This window comes from Sapajus apella, unplaced genomic scaffold (assembly GCF_009761245.1).
Source record: "Sapajus apella isolate SASKATOON/1434 unplaced genomic scaffold, GSC_monkey_1.0 scaffold63, whole genome shotgun sequence".
Taxonomy (NCBI): Eukaryota; Metazoa; Chordata; class Mammalia; order Primates; family Cebidae; genus Sapajus; species Sapajus apella.
In genome coordinates, this window is record NW_022437003.1 from 6558999 (window position 1) to 6572739 (window position 13741).

The 13741-nt window shown below is 40.9% G+C and overlaps 1 protein-coding gene across 14 annotated transcripts in view; it reads right to left on the minus strand.

Annotated features, from left to right (window-relative positions):
* Positions 1-369: 369 nt before the first annotated feature.
* Positions 370-13741, minus strand: part of RNF144B (ring finger protein 144B) — a 193942-nt gene continuing 180570 nt past the window's right edge. For 10 of the 14 annotated variants that reach the window (XM_032247741.1, XM_032247739.1, XM_032247740.1 and 7 more), the window contains 2 exons: positions 9806-9895; positions 4352-8230 (listed from right to left, as the gene is read on the minus strand). In XM_032247741.1, the coding sequence (XP_032103632.1) occupies positions 8090-8230; positions 9806-9895 (231 nt within the window). In that variant the 3' untranslated portion in view covers positions 4352-8089. Of the gene's footprint in view, positions 839-1987; positions 3840-4351; positions 8231-9805; positions 9896-13741 lie in introns of those variants that run through there. The other 4 variants (XR_004259689.1, XM_032247736.1, XM_032247735.1 and 1 more) reach the window with 4 other exon arrangements.

Genomic DNA, 13741 nt, shown 5'->3' on the forward strand with positions numbered 1-13741 from the left:
TGCTTTCATGGGGCTGGGAAACAGAACAGACTTTAAAAAGCTAAATTTCCTTTTGGAAATGACAATTATAGGGGCTGGGCGCAGCGGCTCCCGCCTGTAATCCCAGCACTTTGGGAGGCCGAGGCAGGTGGATCACGAGGTCAGAGATTGAGACCATCCAGGCTAACACAATGAAGCCCCATCTCTACTAAAAATTCAATAAATTAGCCAGTTGTGGTGGCACGTGCTTGTAGTCCCAGCTACTCGGGAGGCTGAGGCAAGAGAATCGCTTGAACCCAGGAGGTGGAGGTTGCATTAAGCCGAGATCCTGCCACTGCACTCCAGCCTGGGTGACAGAGAGAGACTCCATCTCAAAAAAAAAAAAAAAAAAAAAAAAGAAAATGACAAATATATTCTCATAGCCACTTTAAAATGTAAAATGGAAGCAGAGATGTGTCAGAAGAGGAAGCCAAAGAGATCTGAAGGATGAGAAAGGCACAATGAACTGTTGAAGGCTTGAACATGGGGGCACGTGGAAGGTGTGAGAAGTAATTGAATTTTGGCAATACCCAGAGAGCCTGGAAGAGGACCCTGAGCCCCAGAGGACAACACAGCCTCAATCAACACCTTTTTAGCCCAGTGAAATTTTGAGCAGAGAACCCAGCCAGATCATGTCAGGCCTCTGACCTACAGAAACCGAAGTAATAAATGTGTTTTTAGAAATTAAACACAAAAATCAAAATAATGCTAAGAGGTCCTGAGTTGGTTCATGCAAGATGTGGGTTCAAGTGGTAGCTTTACCACTCACCTGCTGTACGACCTGCACTGTGTCTTCTAACCCCTGAGTCTCATCTCCCATCTGTACACTGGGGGTGGGGAATGTGAATATTAGTATCTACTTTCTATAGTATGAAGAGCAAAAGGAAACATTTTGCATACTGTATGGCATTCTGTAAATACTAAGTTTTTACCATAAATCTTCCCCCACAAAAATCAATGTGTTGATATAGATTCTCCATCTCTCCACATATTCCCCTCATTTTAATGAAGCATTAAGTTAGATAACTATTGTGTCAAATATTTCTTTGTTAAACAATGACATAAAAAAACCCTAGAAACAAAATATATTTACTGAGGGGGTCATACCTCTCTCAACACAGACAAGCTTGAAATGTATTTCTCCTGTCCCAGCTTTGCCCCCTCTTCTCCTTTCAGAACAATGCCTGGATAAAAACTGACCACTTGGCCAGGCGCACTGGTTCATGCCTGCAATCCCGGCACTTTGGGAGGCTGAGGCAGGTGAATAACTCGGGGCCAGCAGTTCGAGACCAGCCTGGCCAATGTGATGAAACCCTGCCTCCACTAAAAATACAACAATTAGCCAGGCACGGTGGTGCGTGCCTGTAGTCCCAGCTACTCGGGAGGCTGAGACAGGAGATTCGCTTGAACCCAGGATGTGGAGGTTACAGTGAGCAGAGATAGTGCCACTGCACTCCAGTCTGGGCGACAGAGTAAGACTCTGTCTCAAAACAACAAAAAAAACTGATCAACTACACTTATAGCTGCAAGCACACCTAACTCAGTGGCTCGCTCTTCTCACACCTCCTTAACAACCAACACTTAGAAGCACTTTGACATTCAGGATTTTCCTCAAGCCACCCAAGCCTGATCTGAGATAAAGATGAAATGACACTCTACAATAAAGGGCTGGCCCCAGACCATACCACCAGCCAAGAGCGCAGTCAGGCCTAGAACTGAAGCCATCTTATTGCAAGCTGGGTGTCTGTCTCCAAGCCCACACCACCTGGATTGGCAGAGGGCTGGGAGGACAAGGGATGCCACACACTCGCTCTGGGCCCAGGGTGGCACCAGGTTTGCCAGCCCTTTCCCAGCACCCTGTTCACATGCCCTCGTGGTGCCAAAGTCCCAGAGCCAGGCTAAAATTCAGGACACACCATGCAGGATGGTATGCGGACTTGTTTGTTTCAAAATGAATTGGCTTGTCTTCAAAACTTAAGTCAAGGCTGATCAATAATCAGAAGTCTCACAACTTACCTCAAAAATACCTTCATGTTCATTTTCTTTGAATGTCTTCAGTACTACTGACGTTAACTATCCCTCTGCTCACCCCAAAATAAATATATCTCTTGAATCATGTCAGGTCCTTAAGGAACTACAAATAAAATGACCAACATTTAACTTAATTTCTTTCTCATCAAAAGCCTGAATTCCAGATTTAACATCTAAAAAAAGCAAAACTGAGGGCAAATATGGCACTGATAAAAATCAAAAATCATAAAGGCAGAAAATGGAATTGAAAGGACTTCTTTATGTATGAGAAATTACGTTCACTATTTAGAGTCCCTTTCTAGCTTTTGAAACTGCCAGCTGATTTATTTAATAGTAGGCTACAAATACACATTTGGTACAAGTTGGTAATGTTAAGAAAGGCATTAGATCCAAGTTAACAGTTGCTTTGAGTCTTGATTGTAGATATCAAAAAGAACTCATGAGAATGTACTTTGCAGGGGAGAGGCAAGCACCTGGGCATTTGGGTTAATTTGTATAGATTTAGCTGTAAGTCTGGTTCCAATATTAGCAAGTCAGATGCACACTGCCTTATTTTTCTAATTACCTTCCATCTCCTATCCTTCTCTAGCCAAACCCCAAGGAGTGAGATGAGGGGATCTTGGGGGTACCCACCATAACACAGCCTCTAAGTGATGATTTGAAATAATACATTCTTACATACATCTCCACTGATGCAGATAAATGAGAGGGTAGTACGTTCTCTTAAGACTCAGATTTGGGAGTGAAAGACTCAAAATTACTAATGAAAGAGCATTACAGCTTTCAAGTCGTAATTCATTTCTGTCACTCATCAGTGTGACCCTAAGCTAGACTTGAACACAAAACATTGCTTTCTCCATAAAATGGATCTAATCTGCTCCATTTATCTCAAAGGATTTTTCCTAAGTTTTTTAGTTTACGTAAAAATATACAAATAAAACATAATTGCTATTAACACATTTAAGCAGACTTGTTTCCTTTTTCTCAGAGTTGGGCATTATCTTTAGGGTCTAAAGAAAACTAGATTTATTATCTAACAAATGAAAATAATTAAATTACAGAAAAAACTAATTATAGTGCTCCTCCAAATCACCAGATTCATAATTTACATTGCAATGAGTTTGCTGGTTAGGGAACTGATTAAAATCGCTGCTATATAAAATGGGTCATTCAATATTTCTTTGGGAATGCAAATTCGAGTTTAGCAAATAAGCACACTTTCAAAATGAACTAATGTTGAGATTCTAGGAGATGATTAAGAAAATTAAGAAACCATAACCCAAAAATGTTTTTAAATGATCTTACTGATTGCCTTAAAACTGAATGATTAGAAAATGAAATTTGAATTGTACGTCAATTGTAAACCTTTGTATGCAGGTACCATTTTAGAAGTATCTAGCCTTCAATAAAAAGGCTTCAGCACCAGCACAGGAGAGGACGCTTTCGGTTTTGTAGAAACACAAGTCTAGCTGTTAACTAACCTTTGGCACCCATCTTTAGGCCTGCCTTGAATACTAATCAAGTGGAAATGACCTTAACACTCTAAATCCTTTCTTAAAAATCGTAACAAGGAAACACATTCCTCTAACAGACTTTTGGAAGGTTGGAACTGACCTTAGCATTTAGTCCAATCTTCATTTTACAGAACAAATGGCTTTGGCATTTGGCAGCATTTTTTATAGAAATGATCTTGGCAGCATTCTTTATTAGAATGATCAACGATCTGTATTATTGGTTATTTCTCTGGATAATGATCAATTCCTGTGTGGTGGCAGTGTGGACTATCACACCTACAAATAAGAAAGTACGTAACAAATAAAGGCATTACATTTGCCCCATTTCTTTTTTTTTTTTTTTTTTTTTTTTTTTTTTTTGAGAGACAGAGTTTTACTCTTGCCCTGGCTGGGTGCAATGGCATGATCTCAGCTCAATGCAACCTTTGCCTCCCAGGTTCAAGTGATTCTCCTGCCTCAGCCTCCCAAGTAGCTGGGATTACAAGTGTGTGCCACCATGCCTGGCTAACTGTGTATTTTTAGTAGAGACGGGGTTTCTCCATGTTGATCAGGCTGGTCTCGAACTCCCAACCTCAGATGATCTGCCCACCTCGGCCTCCCAAAGTGCTGAGATTACCGTCATGAGCCACCGTGCCTGGCCCCATTTCTTTTAAGAAGTAAAGTAGCAACAGTTATTTCCATAAATGGTATTGCAAATTCTGGTACCTTTCGTAAATTCAGAGCAGTGATTTGGTTAGTTCTTAGAAGACAAAATTGGACATGCCTAGAATTGCGCAATGCAACAAAGGTTAACACACTTGATTTCCTGCTCACATTTATTGTGGCTAGAAACACTAAAACAGCTATTTTCTTCCCCCAACATTGGAAAAATCGAACACAATAGCAATTTTTTAAATACATAAAACTTCCTGGATCATGAATCAACATGAAACATAATAGCCTGTAGAAATCAATTGTGATCGCTTTATAAAATGTCATTCATCTAATGCATTTCTGAAATTGTCCTTAAAGCTACACAAATACACACAACTATCACATACAGGCATCCACTCATGAACAGAAAGAAAAGTCTTTTATAAGCATTGTGTAAGGAAGGCTAAAGTAATACATATTTAGATTCAGAATAATTTTTAAGAAAAAACATAGGGTTCCAAAAAACAGTGATTTACATTCAAATAAACATGTACACTTGCAAACCTGGGTGATATTTTCATGAAGCAGGCTACAAGAAAATTCACACTAAATTATTGTTCAAAGGCCTCTTTCAAAGTACAGACTCCAAGTCCAAAGCAAATACCCATGGCATGAACAAATAGGACGCCTAAGATTCTAACATTTGCTTCCACGTGGCTTTTCTCCTCACTTCCCTACCTCAAAACAAGAGAAAATTTCCTAGATGGGATAATGGCAAGATGTTGTGGTAATAACATCCCATAGGATTTCTGGATGCTGGGCTATTATATCCAGATTACAGTTTGGTGATGGATTTTTTTATTTCTATACTCTAAACACAAAAAGATTCTTGTCTTAGCATCCAAGCAACCATATGGAGACCTCATACTTCCTCTTAATACAGAAAGAGAATCACTAGGAAAGAACAAAGCTGGCAGACTGAGAGAGGAGGCATGGGTAAACTCTGTCGCTGGCCAATTAACTAAAACAAGAATATCAGCCTCTCTTATCAAAGTTGTTGGTTAAAATTGTCAGCTCTCAGGCATGGTGACACACATGCCTGCAACCCCAACACTTTGGGAGGCCAAGGTGGGTGGATCACTTGACCCCAGGAGATTAAGACAAGCCTGGGCGATACAGAGAAAGCACATCTCTACAAAAAATACATAAATTAGCCAGGCGTAGTGGTGTGTGCCTGTAGTCCCAGCTACTCAGGAAGCTGAGGTGGGAGGATCACTTGAGCCCAGGAGGCAGAGGTTGCAGTGAACCATGATCACGCCACTGCACTCCAGCCTGGGTGACAAAGAGAGACCTTGTCCAAAAAAAGAAAAAAACACGTTGCCAGCTCTCTCGTTTGTAAACAGTCTCTAGGGCACCAGAAATGTTTAACCAGCCTGGTTTTGTTGATTCTGACAATCTCACACACATTTCAAAAGAATTTACCATTTTTCAGGTACTTCCCAACATTAAAAAAAAAAAAATTAAATCTAGTTCTTGAAAAACAGTTTGACAAACAACCCCCATTCCCTAGCCCTGGCCAAAAAGTAAGCAGCTAATTCGGTGATACTATCTCTGTAAGGCAGCAAATTCCTTCAATTTGCCAAGGAAATAGCATACATATTTTCTTCCATCCTGTGATAACAAAGCATTTTAGGTTACTCAAAATCAGCCCCTGTTTAAAGACTCTTTGTGGCACCAAGCTTAAAGAGTTTGCTAACAGAGGATATTGCCACTATTAACATGCTTGTTACAAAAATTCAGTTGCAGCTGAGTTCCTGTAATCCCCTGAGCAGTTACAAATGCCTTTTACCTATAATGAGGCAGTAGGCTCTGTGTAAAACAAAGCAAATTAACTATTCAAATATATGTGAATCTATAATTATACTAATATGAATTACACTGATAGAATAGAGTTTTTTTTTTCTGAAGTATTTAGAGTTTCAAAAGAAAATAAAGACACAATATTAAGAAATTTCTAATAAATGATTAAAAATGATTTTGGTTGGCTGCCCTTCCCAAGTTTTCCCAGAGTTCTCATCTATATTCTATATAACACGTAAATTAAAACGTACATGACCAATAGATGTACTACACATACATCAGATATCAATATATACATGTGAATTAAAGTTCCTTAAATATACACATCCCCACTTAGGATACATCCTATTACATAGGCAAAGCATCATCCGTTAATAATAAGTCAGAGATAGCAGCAATTTGATATTCTATTACCCAGTTACCTCAGAATATACCATAGATCCTGAATAGTTCCTGATATGGCATCCCTGGCTTCAAGAACTCTCCAGTAACATTTAGCATAGGTCTCACAAAGCACCAGGCTGCATTGCCAATAGCAGTTAAATAATCCTGTCATTGGAGAAAAGGTTTTATTCTTTCAAAACCTCGTTATTCAAATCTGACTCATGGTATAATGGAAAAAAAGTAACAATGAGGTGATAAATTTAAACTAAAATATATAAAGCGTTTCTATTTTATTTCTTACATGTTTTTGTTGTTTTATCAGTGCCTTATAACATAGAAAGTATTCAGACTGTCCTAACAGATGCTGAAAGAGCAATAAATTATGCTGAGAAAAGAGCTGCTCTGTGTTTGAAAACATAAATGACTCACTTATCCATTAGTGTTTTTACAAACAGAGATGGCAGGATATTGTACTAAGCACTGTTTTAAAAGAGTTAGGAGTCTATGCCCTTGGGTAAGTTATGAACTTACAACCCAAATTCACATATATAATATGCAAAAAATCTTTAGGCAGATTTGCAATAAACATTTCAGGCACAGAAGGATAGAATGGCTTTTAAGTAAACATTTATTTTGTGTGTGCTATTGGGTATATCCATGCATGCTCAATGGATAGAAATTACAGGTAGGCTGCAAGTCACATGGATTCTAGATGTACATGATATACACTTTAATATTTACCATCCATGTGTACTCTTAGACCCGATTCCAAATCTATTGGATGTGTGAACACAGACCCCTAGAAAGGTCCCGGTTACCTACGACAAAAGTTTTGAAACTATCACTCTACCCGTATTTTGTATGAAACAATTTTGTAGACCACAGCTACCGGCTGTAAGAGACAAGCTGGCCAACTCGGAAAACTTACATTTGCCAAGGGAGAGACACTAAATTAGACCATATTGTTTAACAGCCTGCAACTCTTTGACTGAAAAAGGACAACTCCCTCTGCACAGCAGTTTCTCCTTCTTGAAGCTGAGATCACACAGGAGAAACCTATTGTGTTTCTGCCAAATCATAGCGGGAACATTGGGGACAGCACACCCAGTAGCCAGCAGAGGCACAACCACCATGTCAACTGCTGAGATTGGCAGCCTGCTTTATGGCTCCTACGAGGATTTCTCCTTACGCAGTCTTATCCTTCTCCTCCTTATCAGGTTTCTCCTGTGTTTCTCGTGGTAGTCTAATCAACACAGAACAGGCTCTGGCTTCTCGGTTATCTTGCATGCTGCCAACTACAACACACCGGTTACATCAAATGTTCACTCAAGCTCCTTGAATTTCGTTGGAAGTTGAACAGTCCAGTGAGATCCTTTGGATGATAAAATGATATGTTCATTCATCCCAAGCAAGCCCAAAGCTCCCGACATGCTCCATAGACACAGCTGGACTGTCAAGCCCAGTTCTCATTACACAGGAACACGAACACCCAGGATTCGGCCTTTCCCGATGCTGAAGGCTGGGAGACAAAGTCAACAGAGGCACTTTCAAAGTTGGGAAGGAGGAGGAGGCAAGGTCACTAAGTGGGGCTTTATCACTGTGCCATCTCATGTAATTCACACATCTCGGGCGTGTGAACACGGAAATCTTTAGGTTGTGGATGGGTCGTGCTTTTTCTTCTTGCCCCGACAGGACTTGCAAACACAACAGATTATACATGGGGAGGCCAGGAGCAGCAAAGGTGAAGTCACCAAGGCAATGATGCCCAAGCCTACGAGAATCCCTACCACCTGGAAATTTCAAAGAGAAGCACATTTCAGCATTGAAGTCTTTCAGCATGTATACTTATTCCAACTATGTTATCTGCTGTGGGCCAAACATTTGTGTCCCCCTGCAGCTCATATGCTGAAATCCTAAATCCCCGATGTGATGGTGTTTGGAGATGAGGCCTTTGGAAGTTAGTCGGTTTATGAGGGCAGGGCCTTCATGATGGGATTATGAAGGCCCTGCCCTCATAAACCAACTAACATCTGCTCTTACAAGAACAGATGCCAGAGGGCTTTCTTCCTTTCTCTAGGCTCTATGCCATGTGAAGACACAGCAAGAAAATGGCCATCCTCGAACCAGGAAGAGGGCCCTTACCAGGACATGACCTTGCCGTCAACTGAACCTTAGACTCCCCAGCCTCCAGAAGTGTGAGAAGCAAATTTCTGTTATCTAAGCCTCCCAGTCTGTGGTGGCTTGTTATAGCAGCCTGAACAAGACATCATCTCAGGCACAGAAGACAGTTACATTTCTGGGACCTTTCAGCCAGTGCCCAGCAATCATCTGAACTGGAAAAAAGCCAGAGAGTTACAAAGGACCAAACCAAGGATGAAAACCATCCAAATGCTAACTCAAGCTGTCACAAGCTCAGTATAGTCATGAATTATTAGTGTTCGTGCTCTCGCTACCTGAATTTTCTCAGCTAGCTCATAGGGATATTAATGACTACTAGGATATTAGCACTGACTCCCTCCAAAGGACACTGTCTTTAATAAACCTAAAACACCGTTAAAAATAAACCATGACTTCCTTTGAACCTGCCACATAAACACAAAACAGCATCTACAGAGGGATCTAAGCCCCAGCAGGGGCTCACAGGGTTTTAGAGCACTGCCTGATATGGTTTGGCTGTGTCCTCATCCAAATCTCATCTTGAATTTTAATAATCCCCACTTTCCAAGGGCAGGGCCAGGTGGAAATAACTGAATCTTGAGGGGGGTTTACCCTATACTGTTCTTGTGGTAGTGAATAAGTCTCATGGGATCTGATGGTTTTATAAATGGGAGTTCCCCTGCACAGGGAGTTCCCTTGCCTGCCACCATGTAAGACGTGCATATTTACTGAAACCTCCTCCTTTGCCTTCCACCATGATTGAGAGGCCTTCCAGCCACGTGCAATTGTGAGTCCATTAAACCTCTTTCCTTTATCAATTACCTAGTCTTGGGTATGTCTTTATCAGCAGTGTGAGAGCAGACTAATACATTGCCTTTGATAGGTAATGTGGCTTAAAGGGCTTTAGAAAAGTCATTCCACTGTTTCTCAAGAGGAAAGAACATCTGCCTGCATTCTGCATGTCGCTGTTGATTTCCTGGCAGCTCTGGTGCCCCTGCTCCTCCACAGTCTCAAGGAGACTGTGCTCATGAATTAACTTCAGGTGATTACCACATTGCTTTTCCCTAGCCCCGTCCTAGAACTCCCCAGAACCTCCCAGGCTGAGATGGGACCTCTCAGGAGGGAATAGTGCTGGGAAGATGAAGAGGTGGGCTCTTTAAGCCAACACAATTTTGCCTTATGTCACGCTCTCTGTAAGATCAGGGTACCTGTGTTCGGTTCCACATCACTGATGCTCTTGAGTGGCCTAGTTTATTTCTGCATGGCCCTTTGTCATAATGTCTGAGGAAAATGTCATTCTGAAAAATAAAAAGATTAGTTTCAGTAAATATGCAGTTTTACATTGAGAAATGAATACAAACCACATTGGATCACCAAATGGAAGCCAAAATTTTTCTCTAGTGATATTAGTGACTCCCTCTAGGAATTCCAAGCCCGAACTCTTTATCTTGGTAGTTTCGTAAATCACCATGTGAAAACAAATCATAAACAATAAGAATCTCAATTATTTAAAAAGAAAAAAAAAAAGAATAGCAGTGACCTTACTAATCTTAGCAAGGTAGCCCTGGCAGAGGTACAATGGAATGGGAAGGCCAGGAGCAAGGCAGCTGAAAGGCTGATGTGGCAAACCAGGAGAGAGAAAATGCCAGTGACTGAGCATGGATGAAGAGGAAGTTACAGTCCTAAGATATTAGAAAACTAACTAACTAGACAGAGAGACAAGGAGAAGAAGTCGCAGATGAGGGAAACCAGTTGGGTTGAAAGAAGGCAGTGGCTTTATCGAGAGAAACAACAAAACAGAGATGGAGTTTGTTGGGAAGATAAGTTTGGACATGTTGAACTTGAGAGATGGTTGAGACATCCAAGCAGGGCTGTTCAAAGGGCAGCTCATCACATAGATCTAGACTGAAAAAAAAGACTTGGGCCTCAGCAGAGAGACTAGCTCAGGGTCCAAACTAGGTGTAGATAATCTAATGGTCTGTTCATTTGATGAATGGAGAAAGGGGTTTCAATCAGGCATCAGTGTAGGTAGGGTAGAAGGAACCCACAGAAGAGACTGAATTAATCAGGAAGAGGGGTAAACTGAGAAGCAAAGAGACTGCTGAACACAAGCATTTAAGAATGGGTTGAGGAAGAGGCTGGAAGAGGAAATGAGACATGGTCAGAAAAGGAGAACAGAAATCAACAGAGGTGGTACCACTGAAATGGATCAGCAGAGGATCTAGGTAAGCTAAGGACAAGTATTCCTTGGATTCTGCCAGTAAGAAATCACACAAAATCTGGGAAAGGGGTACAGTCAGGGTGAGACTATGTGGCAATCCGAGCACATTGCAATGTTTGGAAGGTAAGTGACGTGAGTAGCAGCAAGAGGTGATTAGGTTTTTTTGAAGCTTGGCTTCTAAAGGAAAGATAAATATAGGGGTAGTAAGGAAAAGATGCGTGCTTTAAGAAAAATGTTTACTCATGTTTAAATGTGAAACAGTTGAATGCATGGATATGTTGAAAGAGTGGAGACTGAAACCACAGGAGAGGGAAGAGATAACTGAATGGGCTCAAGTCTCTAAGGCTATGGACAGAAATAGGATTCTAAAGCAGACAATTAAGCATAACTCATCCTCTGAAACTACAGGCATGAGAATCAAGACAGGAACGAGCTCATCTCCAGCAACACTCAAAATTCCTGTTTGGTGTCAGTCTCAGGCCTGGATTTTAGAGTCACCCTCTCCTGCCCCCATGCTCTCAAACTTTCCTATCAACAGAAAGCAACACCACCATCTGATGTAGAACTCCATTTACCTAGAGAAAAATGTCATTACCAACAATCCAGCGCCCCTGGCTAAAACTGAAAGTGAGATCTTAAAAAACAGTCACCAGAAAAAAAGATGCTTCAATGTTTGAAGTCTGTGTATCCAGCCATTTAACATCTGCACCATTTCATCTCCAGAACCAGAGCAGCACAAGTGACAGAACCGCATGTTCTTTGCAACACCACTCTCCAAACACATTTCAACCAAAGGATGGAGAGCTGTTAAACATATTTAGTCCCTTACACTTGGGCATCCTAAAGAGAGCCTCATGGGCTCAGCCTCCTTGTGCAGATGAACCCAATTAATATTCTGGTAAAACCTGAAGGAAAAAAAATTGTTTTTCATTTGTAATGCATGTGTAATGTGCAATCTAAAATTCTCATCCAGAATATCACTCATTTAGATGCATGCTAGGGCTTAAATATCAAACATAATTGTAATTCAAAGGCCTAGGATAAATCGATTTTTTCAATGGAAAATATTTATTCCAAGCTGAGCTGCTCAACTTCTCGAGTCTGAAATGTCCATTTTCTTGTCCCCAGTTTATACCTCTTCTTAAATCACTAAGATGGAGGTTATTATTTTTATTCATACATGTCATCTTAAACAACATGCCTAGTTTTCAGTTAAAAATCCAGCAGGTGGTGGCCAGCAGACATCACATGCTAACTGCACACTCACTCGTTAAGTATGTCTGAACTAAAGCACTACACAAATTGCTTGCTGAATTAAAGCAAATCAAGCAACCAAAACAAAGAGCTGAGAAAAGAATGGCAATTCAGTGGTGACTGAGGGCTTACACTGATATGGGCATATTTTAGAGGTCCAAATTGCCAAAACAGGGTGTTATCTATAAACAACTTATGCTACCCCAAATTTTAAAAGACCAGAAGTGAAGTAAGACCTTCTCACCAACCCTTCCCACTGCATTTTTACCTCTGAGGTTACCATTAGCCTTGGCACAGGGGTGAATAAAACTGCATCTGAATTTAGGAAGACTTGATTCTGAATACAGCACACCAATGGGTCTTGACTTTTTAATCCAGTTTGCCAGTTTGTGTCTTTTGATTGGGGCAGTAAGGCCATTTACATTTAATCTTAATATTGTTATGTGTGAATTTGATCCCGCCATTTTGTGACTAGTTGTTTGTTTTGCCCGTTTGTCAACACAGTTTCTTCATTGCGTTGTTGGTCTTTGCCATTTGGTTCATTTTTGGCTAGGGGAGGGACAGCAGGGGGTGGGGAGGGTGAAGAGGGGTAAAGTGGAGAGAAATGCCAGGTATAGATCATGGGGTCATAGAGGCAGAAACCTCCTTGCCATGTGTGTACCTATGCAGCAATCCTACATGATCTGCACATGTACCCCAGAACCTAAAGTACAGAAAAAGAAAATGACTTGATTCATGGATGGTGAGAAAAAATAATTAAGCCACGCCCCTTGATCTGGGAAGGGAACACTGACAAAACAGTAGCAATACTACTGCATGCCCACAACAGAGAGAGAGAGAGAGAGAGAGAGACAGAGAGAGAGAGAGACAGAGAGAAGGAGAGAGAGAGGAGAGAGAGAGACAGAGAGACAGAGAGATGGAGAGAGAGAGAGAGAGCACAAGCAAGAAAGAAAAAGAGCAAGAGAGCGTGAACCATTTTTCTTTAAATTCAAAAAGAAAAGAAAACCTAATAGTGGTAGGCAGAATAACTGCCTCCCAAAGATATCATGGCCTAATCCCCCAGAATCTGTGAATGTGTTACCCTATATGGCAAAAGGGATTCTGCAAGGTTGATTAAATTAAATCCTGAGATAGAGAAGACTATCCTACATTATCCTGTTGGGCCCAGTCTCCTCACACTGGTCCTTAAGGTAGAGAACCTTTCCCAGCTGTGGTCAGAGGGAGCAATGACTAAGAAGGGAATGAGAGACGTGATGTTGCTGGCATTGAAGATGGAGGAAGAAGCCACAAGCCAAGAAAAGAAGACAGCCTCTAAGGCAAGAAAGCAGATTCTCCACCAGAGCCTCCAGAAAGAAAGGCAGCCCTGCTGACACCTTCATTTTAACCCACCAAGACCTATGTCAGACTTCCAAAGTGCAGAACTATATAAGTTAGTGGTATTTTAAGCCACTAAGCCTGTGCTAATTCATTACAACAGCAATATAAAATGAAGACACTAATAGTCCTTTACATAATAGAGTGAGACAATGTCCAAATAGTAAGAAATGCCCCTAAAACAAAAACCTGCCTTCAATACCAAGGTGACATATGTAAGATAATCAAAAAGCTGTTTTTAGATATCTAAAGTAGCAGGCTTAGGAAGCCTCATTAAGAAAAATAAATTCCATTT